The following is a 14,671-nucleotide window of genomic DNA, read 5'->3' as shown; positions in this document are numbered from 1 at the left end:
GTGCTGGGAGGGCAGTGGGGGCTGGAGGTTAGAGCAGGGGGTGGGAGCCAGGACTCCTGGGTTCTCTCCCCGGCGCTGGGAGGGCAGGATCCCTGGGCTCTGTGCCCAGTGGTGAGAAGGGGAGTGGGGACTAGTGGTTAGAGCGGGGGGGCTGGGAGCCAGGGCTGCTAGAAAGGGAGCAGGACCTCGTGCAGCTACTCGTGCTGGACAGGGGTGGTGCGTGTGCCCCTTACCTGCGCCAGGCCCGAGTACATGCGCCCCATGGATTTGTAGTCCAGCCCCTCGGAGCAGTTCACCACAATGACATACATGCCCAGGGCCTTGCCCAGGTCTTTCACTGTCTCCGTCTTCCCGGTGCCGGCTGGGCCCTTGGGTGAGCCTCCGCGGTGGAGGTGCAGGGCTGTGGTCAGCGTGATGTAGCACCTGCCGGCCAGGGGGCAGAGCATGCCTCAGCCTGCTGCTTCCTGCCCCCTGCACACCCCTCTCCCCTGCGGTACCTGTCTGTGAGCGGCGTGATGACCAGGCGGCCGGAGTTGCCCAGGTATTCATACCCATAGGGGAACTGGGTGTTGGTCTGACGGATGACGCAGTCGTCCAGGTCCTACAGAGCGGGGAGGGTCAGCAACCAGGGCTCAGGGGCCCCCCTGCTCTACCCACCAGCCGCCACTGCCCTCCCAGCGCCGGGGAGAGAACCCAGGAGTCCTGGCTCCCACCCCCTGCTCTAACCACCAGCCCCCACTGCCCTCCCAGCGCCGGGGAGAGAACCCAGGAGTCCTGGCTCCCACCCCCTGCTCTACCCACCAGCCCCCACTGCCCTCCCAGCGCCAGGGAGAGAACCCAGGAGTCCTGGCTCCCACCCCCTGCTCTAACCACCAGCCCCCACTGCCCTCCCAGCGCCGGGGAGAGAACCCAGGAGTCCTGGCTCCCGGCCCCCTGCTCTGACCACCAGCCACCACTGCCCTCCCAGCGCCAGGGAGAGAACCCAGGAGTCCTGGCTCCCGCCCCTGCTCTAACCACCAGCCCCCACTGCCCCCCAGCACCGGGGAGAGCCACTCCCCTTGTCCCAGTAGAGGCGCAGCTGGCTGAGCCACTCGAAGGCCGTCACGTCCAGCAGGCTGCTTTTGTACATCTTCTCCACCACATCCCGCGCGTGGATTTCCACCGTCACCAGCGCCACGATTTTGAGGCGCAGGATCTTGGGGAGGCTGCTGCGGATGGTCTCCGAGTACTTGTTCAGCAGGGACACCTGGCGAGGGAGGGGCGGCAGTCAGGGGAGCCCCTGGCTGAAAAGGCCGGGAGGGGGAGGAGCCAGGGCACGATGAGTGTGAGCAGCGTGCGCCGGTGCGTGGGGCCGAGTGCGAAGCCCGGCGTGAACCCCTCCCGCTCGCCCCTTTGCACCTGTTTCTTCTTCATGACCTTGAGGAACTTCTTGTCGCCGCGCTCCTTGCAGTTGGCCAGGCACTTGGTGACGTCCGCTGTCCACTGAATCTGGCTGGCCGTGATCACCAGCTGAGAGAGAGGAGGGTGGGGGAGAGAACCCAGGAGTCCTGGCTCCCACCCCCTGCTCTAACCACCAGCCCCCACTGCCCTCCCAGCGCCGGGGAGAGAACCCAGGAGTCCTGGCTCCCGGCCCCCTGCTCTAACCACCAGCCCCCACTGCCCTCCCAGCGCCGGGGAGAGAACCCAGGAGTCCTGGCTCCCGGCCCCCTGCTCTAACCACCAGCCCCCACTGCCCTCCCAGCGCCGGGGAGAGAACCCAGGAGTCCTGACTCCCGGCCCCTGCTCTAACCACCAGCCCCCACTGCCCTCCCAGCGCCGGGGAGAGAACCCAGGAGTCCTGGCTCCCACCCCCTGCTCTAACCACCAGCCCCCACTGCCCTCCCAGTGCTGGGGAGAGAACCCAGGAGTCCTGGCTCCCGGCCCCTGCTCTACCCACCAGCCCTGCCCCCCGCCATGCCAGGAGCAGAAGCCGGGAGTCTAAACCTGATCCCTGCTCCCCATGTTCAGCCAAGAGGCTGGGCTGAGGCTCCCCGGGCTCGTTTCACGTATGAGCAGTGCCCCAACGGCTTGGCCCAGGCCATGGCCCTAGAGACCCCCACTGGAGCAGTCTCTCTGGGCCCTGAGGCTGGCCAGGGCACTTCCCGAGCCCCAGCCCTGGGTGCCGCAGTTACCTGTCCGGCCCACTCCTTCACCCACTTGTCCCGTTTGGTCAGCATTTTCTTGAGGGCCAGACGGCAGCTCCTGAGCAGCTCCTTGAGCGTCCAGCGCATGGCCCGTTCCACGTCACACAGCCACTCCTGCAAGGCACGGCCGGGCACCGGGCTTGGCACGGGGCTGGGAAGCAGGGCCCTGGCCAAGCCACGCCTGAGCACCCAGCCTCACCTCCACGGGCCCCTCCAGCAGCACCGCGTGGGCGAACTCCACGTACTCCCCGTCCAGCGAGTACATCCCCGCCGCCTCCGACTTGTTCCCCAGGCCCACCTGAGGGGGAGCATTTCCAGCAGCGCTAGAGAAGCGTTTGGTCCCCTCTCCTCGGCGCTGGGGAGGCCCCGACTGGAGGGTTGTGTCCGGTTCTGGGCCCCCCAGTGCGGAAGGGACGTGGGTGCGTTGGAGAGGGGCCGGCGGAGAGCAACCAAAATGCGCCGGGGGCTGGAGCAGGTGGCCGGCGAGGAGAGGCCGAGGGACTGGGGCGTGGTGAGTTGGCAGAAGAGAAGAGTGAGGGGGGTCTGATGGCCGCCTTCACCTCCCTGCAGGGGCTCTGACGAGGCTGGGGAGGGGCTGTTCTCGGGGGTGCCAGGGGGCAGGACGAGGAGCGATGGGCTCACGTGGCAGTAGGGGAGGTGGGGGTCGGAGATGAGGAAAAAACTCTCCCCACAGGAGGACAGTGAGGCACTGGGACGGGTTCCCCAGAGCGGTGGGGGGATCTCCAGCCCTAGAGGTGGAGCTGGGCCAAGCCCTGGCTGGGACGACAGGGTCAGCCTGGTCCTGCTCTGGGCAGGGGGCTGGACCCCACGACCTCCCAAGGTCCCTTCCCGCCCTGGGGGTCTGGGATTCCCTGACCTCCATCAGACCAGGGGACCTCCAGCTGGCGCTCTCCACCCACGATCTGCTGGTTGGGGTCCCTCACCTGGGGGAGGGCTATTGAAACAGGGACCCCTCAGCCACCCTCTGTGGGTGAAGGGCTGTTGGGGGCCCGCTGGTGTCCCTCCAGGGGTGGGCAGGGGAGACAGGCCGGCCGGGCACCTTCTGGATCTTGAGAGACTTGATGCTGTCGAAGCACTTCTTGAGGTGGGGCTGCACGGCCTCGGGGTTGCGCGACTGGCCCAGGATCTCCAGCAGGTCATCGTTGGAGAGGAAGTAGAAACGGGGGAAGATGTGACGCTTGGTCTCCAGGTACATGTCCAGGGATTTCTGGATCTCCTCCAGGGCGCCGTTCATCTCCACCAGCTTGTCCAGGAGGCCTGGGGGGGAGCGCGCCCGGGGCTCAGACCCCGCCGGGGAGACGGGAGACAAGCGCCGGCAGGGCCGGGGCTGGCGCGCCTACCTGGGTGATGCGTCCCCCGCAGGGCGTTGCTGTCCTTGTGCAGCCGGTCCATGAGGCTCTTCCAGCTGGCGTTGATGCGGTCGAAGGAGGCCGACTCCTGGGGCAGCTGCTTGCGGATGTCTTCTCCCAGGAAGATGTTCTGGGGTGGGGGGTGGGTGGCAGGAGTGGGCGGGGGCACTCTGCCAGCCAGGCTGCCCCCCACCCGGCCCACAGGCCTCCGCATCCTGCCCAGCAAGCGCCTCCACCGTGGCCCCATCCCCAGGGGGGACCGGGGCTTGGGTCACAGGGTGGTCAGAGCTGCGGGGGGCCGGGCCGGGGGTCACACACCTCCAGGTACATCCACTGCCTCTGGACGGTCAGCACCATCTCGATGACCTCCAGGATGAGGGACAGGCAGCGCTCCCAGCGGTCCACCTCCTTCTCGAAGGGCTTCACGAAGCGCGAGGCCTTCATGGTGGAGAGGGCCACCTGGTTGTCCTCCAGCGCCTGGAACACCTCGTCCGTCGCCCTGCGGAGCCAGGGCCCAGGTCAGCGGCGGCGACCAGTGACGGGGCCTCCCCTGCCTTTGGGGTGCACCCGCCGGGGTCCATTCACAGGGGGCTGGTAGCTCTGCCACAGCGCCGTTCTGCTAGCACCTCACACAGCCCCGAACGCAGGTCACCTGCCCCACTCCCTGCCCCCTGAGCCGGCCAGTCCTGCCCTGGGCCGGGGGAGCCGGCGCCCCTAGAGGGGCCAGGCCCTGCCCCATTCCCACCCCCTGAGCCAGCCAGTCCTGCCCTGGGCCGGGGGGAGCCGGCGCCCCTAGAGGGGCCAGGCCCTGCCCCATTCCCTGCCCCTGAGCCAGCCAGTCCTGCCCTGGGCCAGGGGGAGCCGGAGCCCCTAGAGGGGCCAGGCCCTGCCCCATTCCCTGCCCCTGAGCCAGCCAGTCCTGCCCTGGGCCAGGGGGAGCCGGCGCCCCTAGAGGGGCCAGGCCCTGCCCCATTCCCACCCCCTGAGCCAGCCAGTCCTGCCCTGGGCCAGGGGGAGCCGGCGCCCCTAGAGGGGACAGGCCCTGCCCCACTCCCACCCCCTGAGCCGGCCAGTCCTGCCCTGGGGCCGGAGTGCTGGGCCGTTCCTCTGTCCAGGACGCCGCACCTGAGGCGATGGTGCCCCTTGTCCTTGTAAGGCACAATGTCCAGCAGCGTAATCTCCCAGGTCTTGGCGATGGCTTGGAGGGCCTGGGGGGAAGACAGGGCCGGGCAGGGTGAAACACACGGCGACTGGGGCGCCTCAGGCCTGGGCCAGGGGCCGTTCCCAGCTCCAGGGGGGGCGGGAGCGGGTTGGGGCGGGCAGGCCCTCCCAGCTCTGAGAGGGGAGGGGAGGGGAGCTCAGTGGTTAGAGAGGAGGCCCAGCTGGGCCCTGAGGCCGGCCCTACCAGCTCGATGGACAGCTCCTTGGTGGCCGAGGTGGAAATCTCCCCGATCTGCTCCACGTGCTGGTCCAGACCGAGCTCCACGATGTTCTGCAGCCTGAAATCTTCCGCCTCCTGGTCAAAGCTCCGGAGGACTAAGTCCTTCACCTGGTCCCAGTGCCTGCGAGGAAGGAAGCCACCGCGGGGTGAAAGCGCAGGACGAGCGCCAGGGACTCGGCCCGCCCCAGGATAGGAAAGCCGGAGGCTCCTCACCGAGGCGGGCGCAAGCCAAGGAGCTCGGCACGGCCTAGGTGTACTGCACCCTGCGCCGGCTGGGCCCGAGGAGGGGCTGTCCCAGCCGGGGAGGGCCGAGGCGGGTTACGCTGCTCCTGCGGTCGGAGGGGTTCAGAGGTGGGGGTCTCAGGGCCGGGAGGGAGATCGCAAGGGCAGCCGGGGCGACCGAGCGGGAAAGGTTCCCAGCCAGGGGAAGGTGGATTTGACGGACGAAGGGTCCGACCTGACACCAGTCCCCAGCAGAGGAGTCGGGCTGCTGGGACGACCTGGCAGAAAGGCGACGGCAGGGACCTGCTCGCGGGACAGGCTCCGTCTCGGCTGTGCACCCGCACAGGGAGAACAAAGGGTTCTCTCCGTGCCAGAGAGCGGGTAAAGGGGACCCTGAGGTTCCCCCGGCTCTGCCTTCGCTCCAGCTCAGCCCTGCAGGAGCAGCTCTGCTCTGAGCAGCGCTGGAAGGATCGCTGACCTGGCCGGCTAGAGGCCGGACTCCAGAAATTTGGGAGAGAGCAGTGGGGGCTGGTGGTTAGAGCAGTGGCCGGGAGCCAGGACTCCTGGGTTCTCTCCCCAGCGCTGGGAGGGCAGTGGGGGCTGGGAGCCAGGACTCCTGGGTTCTCTCCCTGGCACAAGGAAGGCAGTGGGGGCTGGTGGTTAGAGCAGGGGGCTGGGAGCCAGGACTCCTGGGTTCTCTCCCCGGCGCTGGGAGGGCAGTGGGGGCTGGTGGTTAGAGCAGGGGGCTGGGAGCCTGGACTCCTGGGTTCCCTCCCCAGAACTGGGAGGGCAGTGGGGGCTGGTGGGTAGAGCAGGGGGGCCAGGAGCCCGGACTCCTGGGTTCTCTCCCTGGCTCTGGGGGGCAGTGGGGGCTGGGAGCCAGGACTCCTGGGTTCTCTCCCTGGCACAAGGAAGGCAGTGGGGGCTGGTGGTTAGAGCAGGGGGCTGGGAGCCAGGACTCCTGGGTTCTCTCCCCGGCTCTGGGAGGGCAGTGGGGGCTGGAAGCCAGGACTCCTGGGTTCTCTCCTGGCTCTGGGAGGGCAGGAGCTGAGGACGGGCAGAGGATGAGTCAGTTCTGCGGCACAGACAGGTGCGGGGACGCTGGGCCTGGTGCGCCCGGGGCAGCTTTGGGCGGCTCGCGCCAGCCATCGCCCGCCCGGGACTGAGCCGCACCCACCTCTCCCTCAAGGCCGGGTTCCTCAGGTCCGAGATGAGCGGCAGCGTCCTCTTGAACTGCTCGATCTTCCCCTTGGAAGTGCTGATGATCTCCCAGTTGCGATCCTGCGGTTGGAAGCAAGGCCGGCCAGCGTCGGTGGGCTGGCCCCGGAGCGCCCCGCTGCCCGCAGGGGCCAGGCCTGCGCAGCCCCTCTCACCTTGAGCTCCCGGCTCAGCTTGTTGAGCGTCCGGAAGAGCCCGTAGGCCGTGGTCTCCATCACCTCCGTCTGCAGGCTCTTGAAGCTGCCTGTCTTCCACTCATTCCAGTGCTCCTCCCAGTCCTTGGCGATCTCCCACACCTGCTGCAAGTAGTCCAGCTCCTGCAGGGCACGGGAGGGAGAGCTCAGCTGGGCCAGGGCCGCTGCGCGGGCGAGGGGCGGCCCCTGCCCGTCCCAGGAGGTCGCCCACCTTCTCCAGCTTCTGCAGGTCCTTGGAGGCTGGCTGCTCGATTTTGAAGATGCCCAGGTTGGAGCGGAGGGTGGTCTCCTCTTCCTTCATGGAGGCCAGCAGCTGCCGCATGGCCAGGATCTGCTCCAGGGCCGCCTCGCAGCTCACCGTGCTGGTGAAGGGGCCTACGGCAAAGGGCTCGGCCACCGCTGGGCCAGCAGAGGGGGACCCTGCTCCTGGGCTAGGGAGGCTGAACAGTGCTGTGAGCAGAGCCTGTGGCAGCCACCAGGCCTGGGTTCTCTCCCCAGCGCTGGGAGGGCAGTGGGGGCTGGTGGTGAGAGCAGGGGCCGGGAGCCAGGACACCTGGGTTCTATCCCCGGCGCTGAGAGGGCAGTGGGGGCTGGTGGTTAGAGCAGGGGGCTGGGAGCCAGGACGCCTGCGTCCTCTCCCTGGCTCTGGGAGGGCAGTGGGGGCTGGTGGTTAGAGCAGGGGGCTGGGAGTGAGATTTCCTGGCCCTACTCCCAGCCCCACAGAGGCGGGGATGGGCAGGAATTCGTGGGAAAGGGGCTTGCCCTTGGGAGGGCCCTAGGAGCCCAACTCCCTGACAATAAAGGGACAGACACCCTGATCTCCGTACGGCGTGTCCGAGGCCCCGCCGCTCACCCTTGCTGCCGAAATCCTGGAGCAGGACCTGGGCCTTTTTCTTGAAGTCGTCCGCCGAGTGGATCAGGCCTGTTTTGAACTTCTCCTTGTGCTTCTTCAGCATGAGCTCGCTGTCCAGGACGCACTGCTGGAAGGACAGCCACTCGCCGTTGAGGGCCCCCAGCGTCTGCAGCACCTGGGGGAGACGGGCGGCCGGTGCGTTAGCCCTTCCAGGAGCAGGCGCCTCATTCCCACGCCCGCCGGGGGCCTCAATCCCCTTGGGGCCTACTCACGCCTTCCGCCACGGCCACCTCGTACTTCTCCAGGATGGCGAACTGCTCGTGGATGGGGGGGATCTGCGCCTCCAGCCTGGGCAGCTCCTGCTGCAGGGTTTCCAGGAGCTGCAGGCTCTGGCCCAACGCCTCCAGGGTCTGCGGCGGACGGCTCACGCTGCGGGCGAGACGGGGCCGTCTAACCACCTGGGACCGGGCTGGGGTTCCTCTCCCAGCCGGGTTACTCTCCGGGGCTCAAGCAGCTGCCCTGCTGAGCTCTTGTGACGCTCGGAGGGCCCCCTAAAGGGGCTGTGGGGGGCTCGGGAGGCCAGGCCTGCAGGGTACCTTGCCGCATGCCAAGGCGGAGCAGACTAGACCAGGGGTTCTCACCCGTTTCAAAATAAACTACACGTCCCCTGCAGACAGCTCTCCCGTCCCCCCGGTTGAGAACCACGGTGCTAAGGTAACCTCAGGGTTAAAAACGAGGGCCAGCCCCTTTGCAGGAGGCAGAGGTGTCTGGCATCCCACCGAGTTACACCTCCCCTCCTTGCAAAAATCTCACCGGCTCAGTTACAGCTAAAGAACAGCACAGAAACAAACCCGGGGGAACTTGGCCGCAGCCGGGATAAGCGGTCGACCGGCTGTCGTGGAGTGGGGGGTGCGTGTGAGGCTCAGGCTGGGTGTGTGTGACGGGCAGAGCAGCTCCCAGCGGCTAAGGATGACCCCTGGGCTGTACCCCAGGCTGGCAGGTAACACCTCTGCCCTGAGCACAGAGCAGGGAGGAGCCGAGCTGGGTTTGAATGGGGGCGGCAGTGAGAAGCTGGGGGGAGAGGGAGCTGGGGGGCAGCCAGCCTGGCGCGGGGGGAAGCTGCACCCCAGAGGGGCCCCCCTCGGGCTCCTCTCCCCAGGACGGGTTGGAAGGACTCTCTCTGCCGGCTGTACTGACCCCTCTGTGCTGAGCTGGGCTCTGGCGCCTCCTAAACCTCCCGTTCTACCTGCTGGGTGAGAGTCCCTCCTGCCTGCGGCCGGGGGGCAGAGCCTGGGGACCCCTGAACCCCACCACACCGGCGAACTCGAATCATGCCGGATTACGGAGGCTGCCGGCTCAGAGCGCCGGATTAGAGAGGTCCAAGCGGGAGCGTTTCCACGTCGCCTGTGATAAACCTTGGCAAACCTCCAGGCGAGTCGGTGTACCCCCCCGGCTCAGAAGCACTGGACTGGGCTGGGCTGGAGGGCGAAGGGGCCTTACCGCTCGGCGTTCTCCTGCAGGAAGGCGGCCAGCTCCTGCAGCCGGGCGCTGGCCATCTCGTTGAGCAGGCTGGTGAGCTTGTTCTGCCACTCGCTGCAGTGCTGCACCAGGGCGAACTTGAGGTGGGAGCAGTCCAGCAGCACGAACTGGATGTTGAGCACCGTCTCCTCCTTCTGCACGTTGTTGGCCACCTCCATGTACCTGCCGGGGACAGATTCTAGGGCACTGCCCGGCGGGTTGGGCGAACCAAGCTACGGAGGCCCTGGGGGCTCACTGGACCATCAAGAGCTTTTCTAGGGCCTAGCGTTGGTGGCAGCCCTTGCTGCTTCCAAGATATCCCTAGCTTGTGTGCCCGGGGGCCCCGCCCCTTCCTGCAGGGATCAGCAGGCTCCCTCCAGATTTCTGCCCCGGCACCAGCCCTGAATCTCCAGTGTTCAGCGGGCGTCGGAGCCAGAATGTCCAAGCCGTGGGTCGGGAACAATCAAATTCAACTCCGGTGTTAAGCCAGCAGTGAAAACGTGTTGCTCCGTGTTGCCAACTACGCCCCGTGTTGCCGACTACGCCTCCAGCCTAACGGAGGCTTTGCCAGAGAAATAAAGTCCCGGTTTCCGTCGGGGGCTTGAAGCCTAGACTGACCGAGCACAAGTGAGTCGAGAGGCTGTAGATAGAGGACGGGCTAGCGACTTGGTTGGATTAGAGGGAAGTGGATAGAATCTGGACCCGTGTCCAGAGAGAGCCAAGGTGAGCGAGAAACCGTTGGGCCGAAGAAAGCGTAAATCCAGCCAAGAGCCGCCCACCCCCAGAGCAGTGACGGAAGGAGCCGGGAGTGGTTCGCAGCCCTGCGCTTGGAGCAGGAGAAATCCAGCTCCTCAGAGCGCTTTGTGAAGTGAAAGGTGTCCAGTTCTATGATCCGGACTCGCTAAGCCAGGCCGGCAGGTTCAGGCCGGTCCCGGCCCCCTGGCTGTAAGAATTCCCTATCTGCATGGCCGAAAAGACGGAGATGAGAAGGATGTCAGGGGATAGGCAGGGGCAGCCTGGGGGGCAGTGGCTCGCAGCCGCCTCTGGTTCACCTCCCTGGAAACGCTGCGCAGCAGTGAACGGTTCCCCATCCCCACGAGCCGCAGGGGGAGTGGACGGACACCCAGGCCCAGCTGCAAGTGGCTGGGGGAGTGGTTCCCCCGCAAGACCGGCGAGCGCAGGGCCGCGCTCCTGGCACGGCTCCCTTTGGAGGGGGGCGAAAGTAAAGCAGGGTAGCCAGGCGCACTGAGGCTGGAACCATGCCAGCGCCCCCAGCCTGGAGTGCTTCCTGGCAGCCCCCAAACCTCCTCCCTGGCTGGGGGAGTTAAGGCGGAGAGGGACAGAGCTGGGGAAAGGAGGACCCAGGCCTCAGCCTGCCACACTGCTCCCAGTGCCCCACAGTTCACAGGGGTCAGGGCTGGCTATGGGACGAGCCCCCTCCCAAGCCCCACACGGTGCTCTGAGGGACTCTGGTTCAATACCAGCCCGGCCCAGCCCTGGTTAGCTCGGAAGCTCTGTCAATTTCAGCAGCGCGAATGCCCCCGAACCTCCAGCCTCCCAGGCCAGAGCCACAGCTCCCCCTCACCGAGCCGTGTCCGCGTCGAAGGAGGACACCAGGGGGTTGAGGTGCCGGTAACGGTTGATGAAGGAGTCCTTGTTGACCTCCCAGATTTCACGGTACACATCCCAGGTCTTCAGGTAGGCCTGCAGGAGCGCAGCATTGGCCTGCATGCCACCGATGATCAGCGCCTGGATTTTCCTGATCTCTCCGTCCCGCTCTGCGCATGAGGAGAGGAAGCCAGAACCCCACGCCCCAGCTTTACCAACCCCTGGGAAATAGCGCCCCTCGGGGAGAAGAGACCCACAGTGGCTGGCTCCAGGACAGACGTGGGCTACAGCCAGGGCTGGGTAGCTAGCCCAGGGCTCTGCCGCCTAAGGCTCCTTTGTGGCTCCCAACTAAAAAGCAAACCTGCGGGTTATTTTCGATAGACAGTGACTGTCTGAAAGCCCAGCCAGGAACCGCTCCGATCCCAAGAGCAAATGAGAGGCAATCTCCAAACGTTGCCTGGCTCCCTGGAAATACGCACCGGTCATATTCACGGCTGAGGGACTGTCTGCTTCACGGCCGGGGCCGGAGAAAGGAGCCAGCCAAGTCAGCATAGACGTGGGCCAGGCTGGAGCTTGGGCTCCGAAACCCACGGGGCCCAAGCCCACCTCCGAGACTCGCTGCAGGAGGCGTGAAAACCCAGAGACCCTGAATGGGTTGGGGGTGCTTACCCACAAGGACAGACATGGGATCGCGGAGGAAGCGGCGTTTGGTCAGGATCTCCGGCAGGTGGCGGAAGACAGAGATGCTGGTGATCAGGTGGCTGCCGATGTCGTTGACCATATTTGCGAGCTGGGCCAGAGTTGGGGAAAACTCCACCTGGGGACAAAATCAAGAGGTCCGGTGGAGGGAGGGCCCCGGCAAAGGCAGGTATCGGAGCCGGGGTGAGCGCTGGAGAATCGACCCTTCCCCGCACCAGGCTGGAAAATCCCAGCATTCTGATTGCCATCTGGCTGGGGTGTAACTAAGTAGCTTACAGCCCCCTTGAGGGAGCCTCACTCTGGGGATCGTCACCACCACCTTCTACCACCTATCCAAGACAGAACAACCCCGGCATCTGCGCTGGAGGGGCATGACAAGAGGGGCTCTGCAGGGGTCTGTTTTGGGACCTGCTCCGTTTGAGATCTTCAGCAGCCATTGAAAGAATCACAGAATCCCAGGGCTGGAAGGAAACTCAGGAGAACATCCAGTCCAGCCCCTTGCTTCAAGCAGGGTCAACCCCCACTAAGTCATCGCAGCCAGGACCTTGTCAAGTCAGGACTTAAAAACCTCCAGGGATGGAGATCCCACCACCTCTCTGGGCAACGCATTCCAGTGCTTCACCACCCGCCTGGGGAAGTAGTTTTTCCTAATGTCCAACCTACACCTCTCCCTCTTCAACTTCAGCCCATTGCTCCTTGTTCTGCCGTCTGACACCACTGAGAACAGCCTCTCGCCAGCCTCTTTAGAGCTCCCCTTCAGGAAGTTGAAGGCTGCTCTTAAATCACCCCAGTCTCCTCTTCTGCAAACTAAACAAGCCGAAATCCCTCAGCCTCCCCTCATCGGCCACATGCTCCAGCCCCTGAATCATTTTTGTTGCCCTCCACTGAACCTGCTCCAGCAAATCCACGTCCTTTTATACTGGGGGGGCCCAGAACTGGACACAATATTCCAGCTGTGGCCTCCCCCGTGTTGAATAGAGGGGAACGACCACTTCTCTAGATCTGCACAAAATGCTCCTCCTAATGCCCCCCAATACGCCGTTAGCCTTCTTGGCTACAAGGGCCCACTGTTTACTCATATCCAGCCTTTCATCCACCAGAACCCCTAGGTCCCTTTCCGTCGTACTGCTGCTGAGCCAGTCGGTCCCCAGCCTGTAACAATCTTTGGGATTCTTCCACCCCAGGTGCAGGACTCTGCACTTCTCCTTGTTGAATTGCATCAGATTTCTTTCGGCCCCGTCCTCCAATTTATCCAGGTCCCTCTGGATTCTCTCTCTACCCTCCAACGTATCTTCCTCTCCCGCTAGTTTTGTGTCATCCGCAAACTTGCTGAGGGTGCAATCCAGCCCCTCGTCCAGGTCATTAATAAAGATGTTGAATAACACCGGCTCCAGAACCAAGCCTTGCGGCGCTCCACTTGAAACCATCCAGATACTGAGCCATTGACCACTACCCCTTGGGCCTGACCATCAAGCCAGCTTTCTATGCATCTTATAGTCCAAAGAGCCAACCCATATTTCCTTAACTTATGGGCAAGAATGTTGAGGGAGACTGAATCAAAAGCTTTGCTAAAGTCAAGTATATCACATCCGCTGACTTCCCCATGTCCACAGAGCCTGTCACCTCGTCATACAAGCTAATCAGATCGGTCAGACAGGATGTGCCCCTGGTGAATCCACGTTGGCTACTTTTGATCACTGTCCCCTCTTCCATTGGGCTAATGGCGCAGCGAACGCCGAGCTGGGAGGGGCTGCAGCTGTGTGGGAGGACAGGGTCAGAATTCAGAACAATGTGGACCAACTGGAGAAATGGTCTGAGGTCAATAAAGCCAAATGCAAGGTGCTCCACGAGGAAGGAATGATCGGAGTCACACACAGCCTGGGAAGTGACTCCCTAGGACGGAGCACAGCTGAAAGGGATGGCGGGGACAGGGTGGACCACTCGCTGAAGACGAGTCAATGCCATGATGCTGTTGCAAAAAAAGCCAGCCTGAGTCTGGGCTGCAGGAACAGGAGCGTGGGGAGCAAGACGCAATAAGTCATTCTTCTGCTCTGTGCTGACTAGGCCTCGACTGGAGTATTGTGTTCAGCTCTGGGCCCCGTGTTTCAAGAAAGATGGGGAGAAATCGGAGCAGGTCCAGAGAAGCCCCACAAGAAGGATGGAAGATCTGGAGAACATGAGCGATGAGGGAAGACGGAAAGAACGGGGCTTGTTTAGTTGGGAAAAGAGAAGGCTGAGGGGACGTGATGGCGGTTTTCAAGTACCTCAAAGAGGGTCACAAGGAGGAGGGGGAAAATTGGTTCTCCGGGGCCTCTGAGGACAGGGCAAAGCAATGGGAGGGAGGTTGAGGTTGGACGTGAGGAAAAACTTCCTTCCTGCCAGCAGGTCAGACCCTGGGAATAAATTGCCTGGGGAGGTTGTGGGATCTCCGTCGCTGGAGATATGGAAGAGCCGGTTAGACAGACACCAACCAGGGATGGTCTAGAAGGTGCTCGGTCCTGCCATGAGGGCAGGAGACTGGACTCAATGACCTCTCGAGGTCCCTTCCCGTTCTAGAACCCTGGCTCTGAACTCTCCTTGGGGCGGAGCTCAGCCAGGAGCTGCGGTGGGTTGGGGGGGGGTCTCACCTGCGCAGATGAGGCCGGGTAGTTGTCCTGCAGGATCACCTTGACCCTGAACAGGGGGTTGGAGGTGGTCTTCCCGTCCCCATTGATGGCCTTGGAGAGCTCCAGCAGGGACCACTTGACGTTCAGCCTGAGGGCCTCCTCCATCATTCGGTTCATCTTGATGGTGTAAGTCACCCAGTGTTGCTGCACCTGAGGGAGAACCGTGCCAGGTGAGAAAGGCAACGACCCCCTCCTCCCTCGTCGACTGTCGCCTCCCGCCACGCCCGGAGGGGCCCTGTGCCCACAGCTGGCTGCAGAAAGAAGCGGTGGGTCGGAGGCCGTCTCGGTTCACCCGGGTACCTTCGATGGAACGGGTCCTCCGGGGAGAAAATGGGGAAGCCCCTGCAGCCACAGGGAAGGGACGGGGAGACACGCCCGGGAAGGAGGCTGAGAGCCCCCCCAAGGGCTTTGCCAATCTCACCTGGGGGGGGACATTCCTTCCCGACCCACAGCCGGCCCTTCGTGCCGCCCAGAGCACACCAGCCGGTACTCAAGGGGGGAGTTAACAGGCCGGTTTGAATGGCCAGCGTTCCCTGATTGGCAGAGTGCCCCGAGCCGGCAGCGTGGGCGTCTCTGGGTGGTGCGCGTATGCACGCACCTTCGTGCACGGAACAAGGTTTATTCCGCACAGGGATGGAAAAACCTGGAGGAAAGCTTGGCCCAGGGCAAGCGCCCCTTGGCTCAGTGGGCCTCTGGGCG

At 64.4% G+C, this 14,671-nt stretch overlaps 1 protein-coding gene across 1 annotated transcript in view; it reads right to left on the bottom strand.

The window, feature by feature from the left end:
* The window catches only part of DNAH2 (dynein axonemal heavy chain 2), a 61,564-nt gene that overhangs the window by 43,145 nt on the left and 3,748 nt on the right, over positions 1–14,671 (bottom strand). Inside the window, exons 8-27 of the mRNA XM_074983208.1 lie at positions 13,934–14,122; positions 11,277–11,424; positions 10,585–10,777; positions 8,982–9,182; positions 7,754–7,910; positions 7,482–7,656; positions 6,840–7,003; positions 6,590–6,751; positions 6,394–6,497; positions 4,959–5,115; positions 4,679–4,761; positions 3,872–4,052; positions 3,545–3,683; positions 3,244–3,461; positions 2,383–2,481; positions 2,172–2,297; positions 1,399–1,509; positions 1,060–1,246; positions 498–603; positions 234–423 (exon numbers count right to left, since the gene is read on the bottom strand). Coding sequence (XP_074839309.1) covers positions 234–423; positions 498–603; positions 1,060–1,246; positions 1,399–1,509; positions 2,172–2,297; positions 2,383–2,481; positions 3,244–3,461; positions 3,545–3,683; positions 3,872–4,052; positions 4,679–4,761; positions 4,959–5,115; positions 6,394–6,497; positions 6,590–6,751; positions 6,840–7,003; positions 7,482–7,656; positions 7,754–7,910; positions 8,982–9,182; positions 10,585–10,777; positions 11,277–11,424; positions 13,934–14,122 — 3,090 coding nt within the window. The remainder of the gene's footprint in view (positions 1–233; positions 424–497; positions 604–1,059; positions 1,247–1,398; positions 1,510–2,171; positions 2,298–2,382; positions 2,482–3,243; positions 3,462–3,544; positions 3,684–3,871; positions 4,053–4,678; positions 4,762–4,958; positions 5,116–6,393; positions 6,498–6,589; positions 6,752–6,839; positions 7,004–7,481; positions 7,657–7,753; positions 7,911–8,981; positions 9,183–10,584; positions 10,778–11,276; positions 11,425–13,933; positions 14,123–14,671) is intronic.

Source organism: Carettochelys insculpta, unplaced genomic scaffold, assembly GCF_033958435.1.
Source record: "Carettochelys insculpta isolate YL-2023 unplaced genomic scaffold, ASM3395843v1 scaffold_0051, whole genome shotgun sequence".
Classification (NCBI taxonomy): domain Eukaryota; kingdom Metazoa; phylum Chordata; order Testudines; family Carettochelyidae; genus Carettochelys; species Carettochelys insculpta.
The sequence above is the reverse complement of the archived record's forward strand: the minus strand, read 5'-3'. Positions and strand labels throughout refer to the sequence as shown.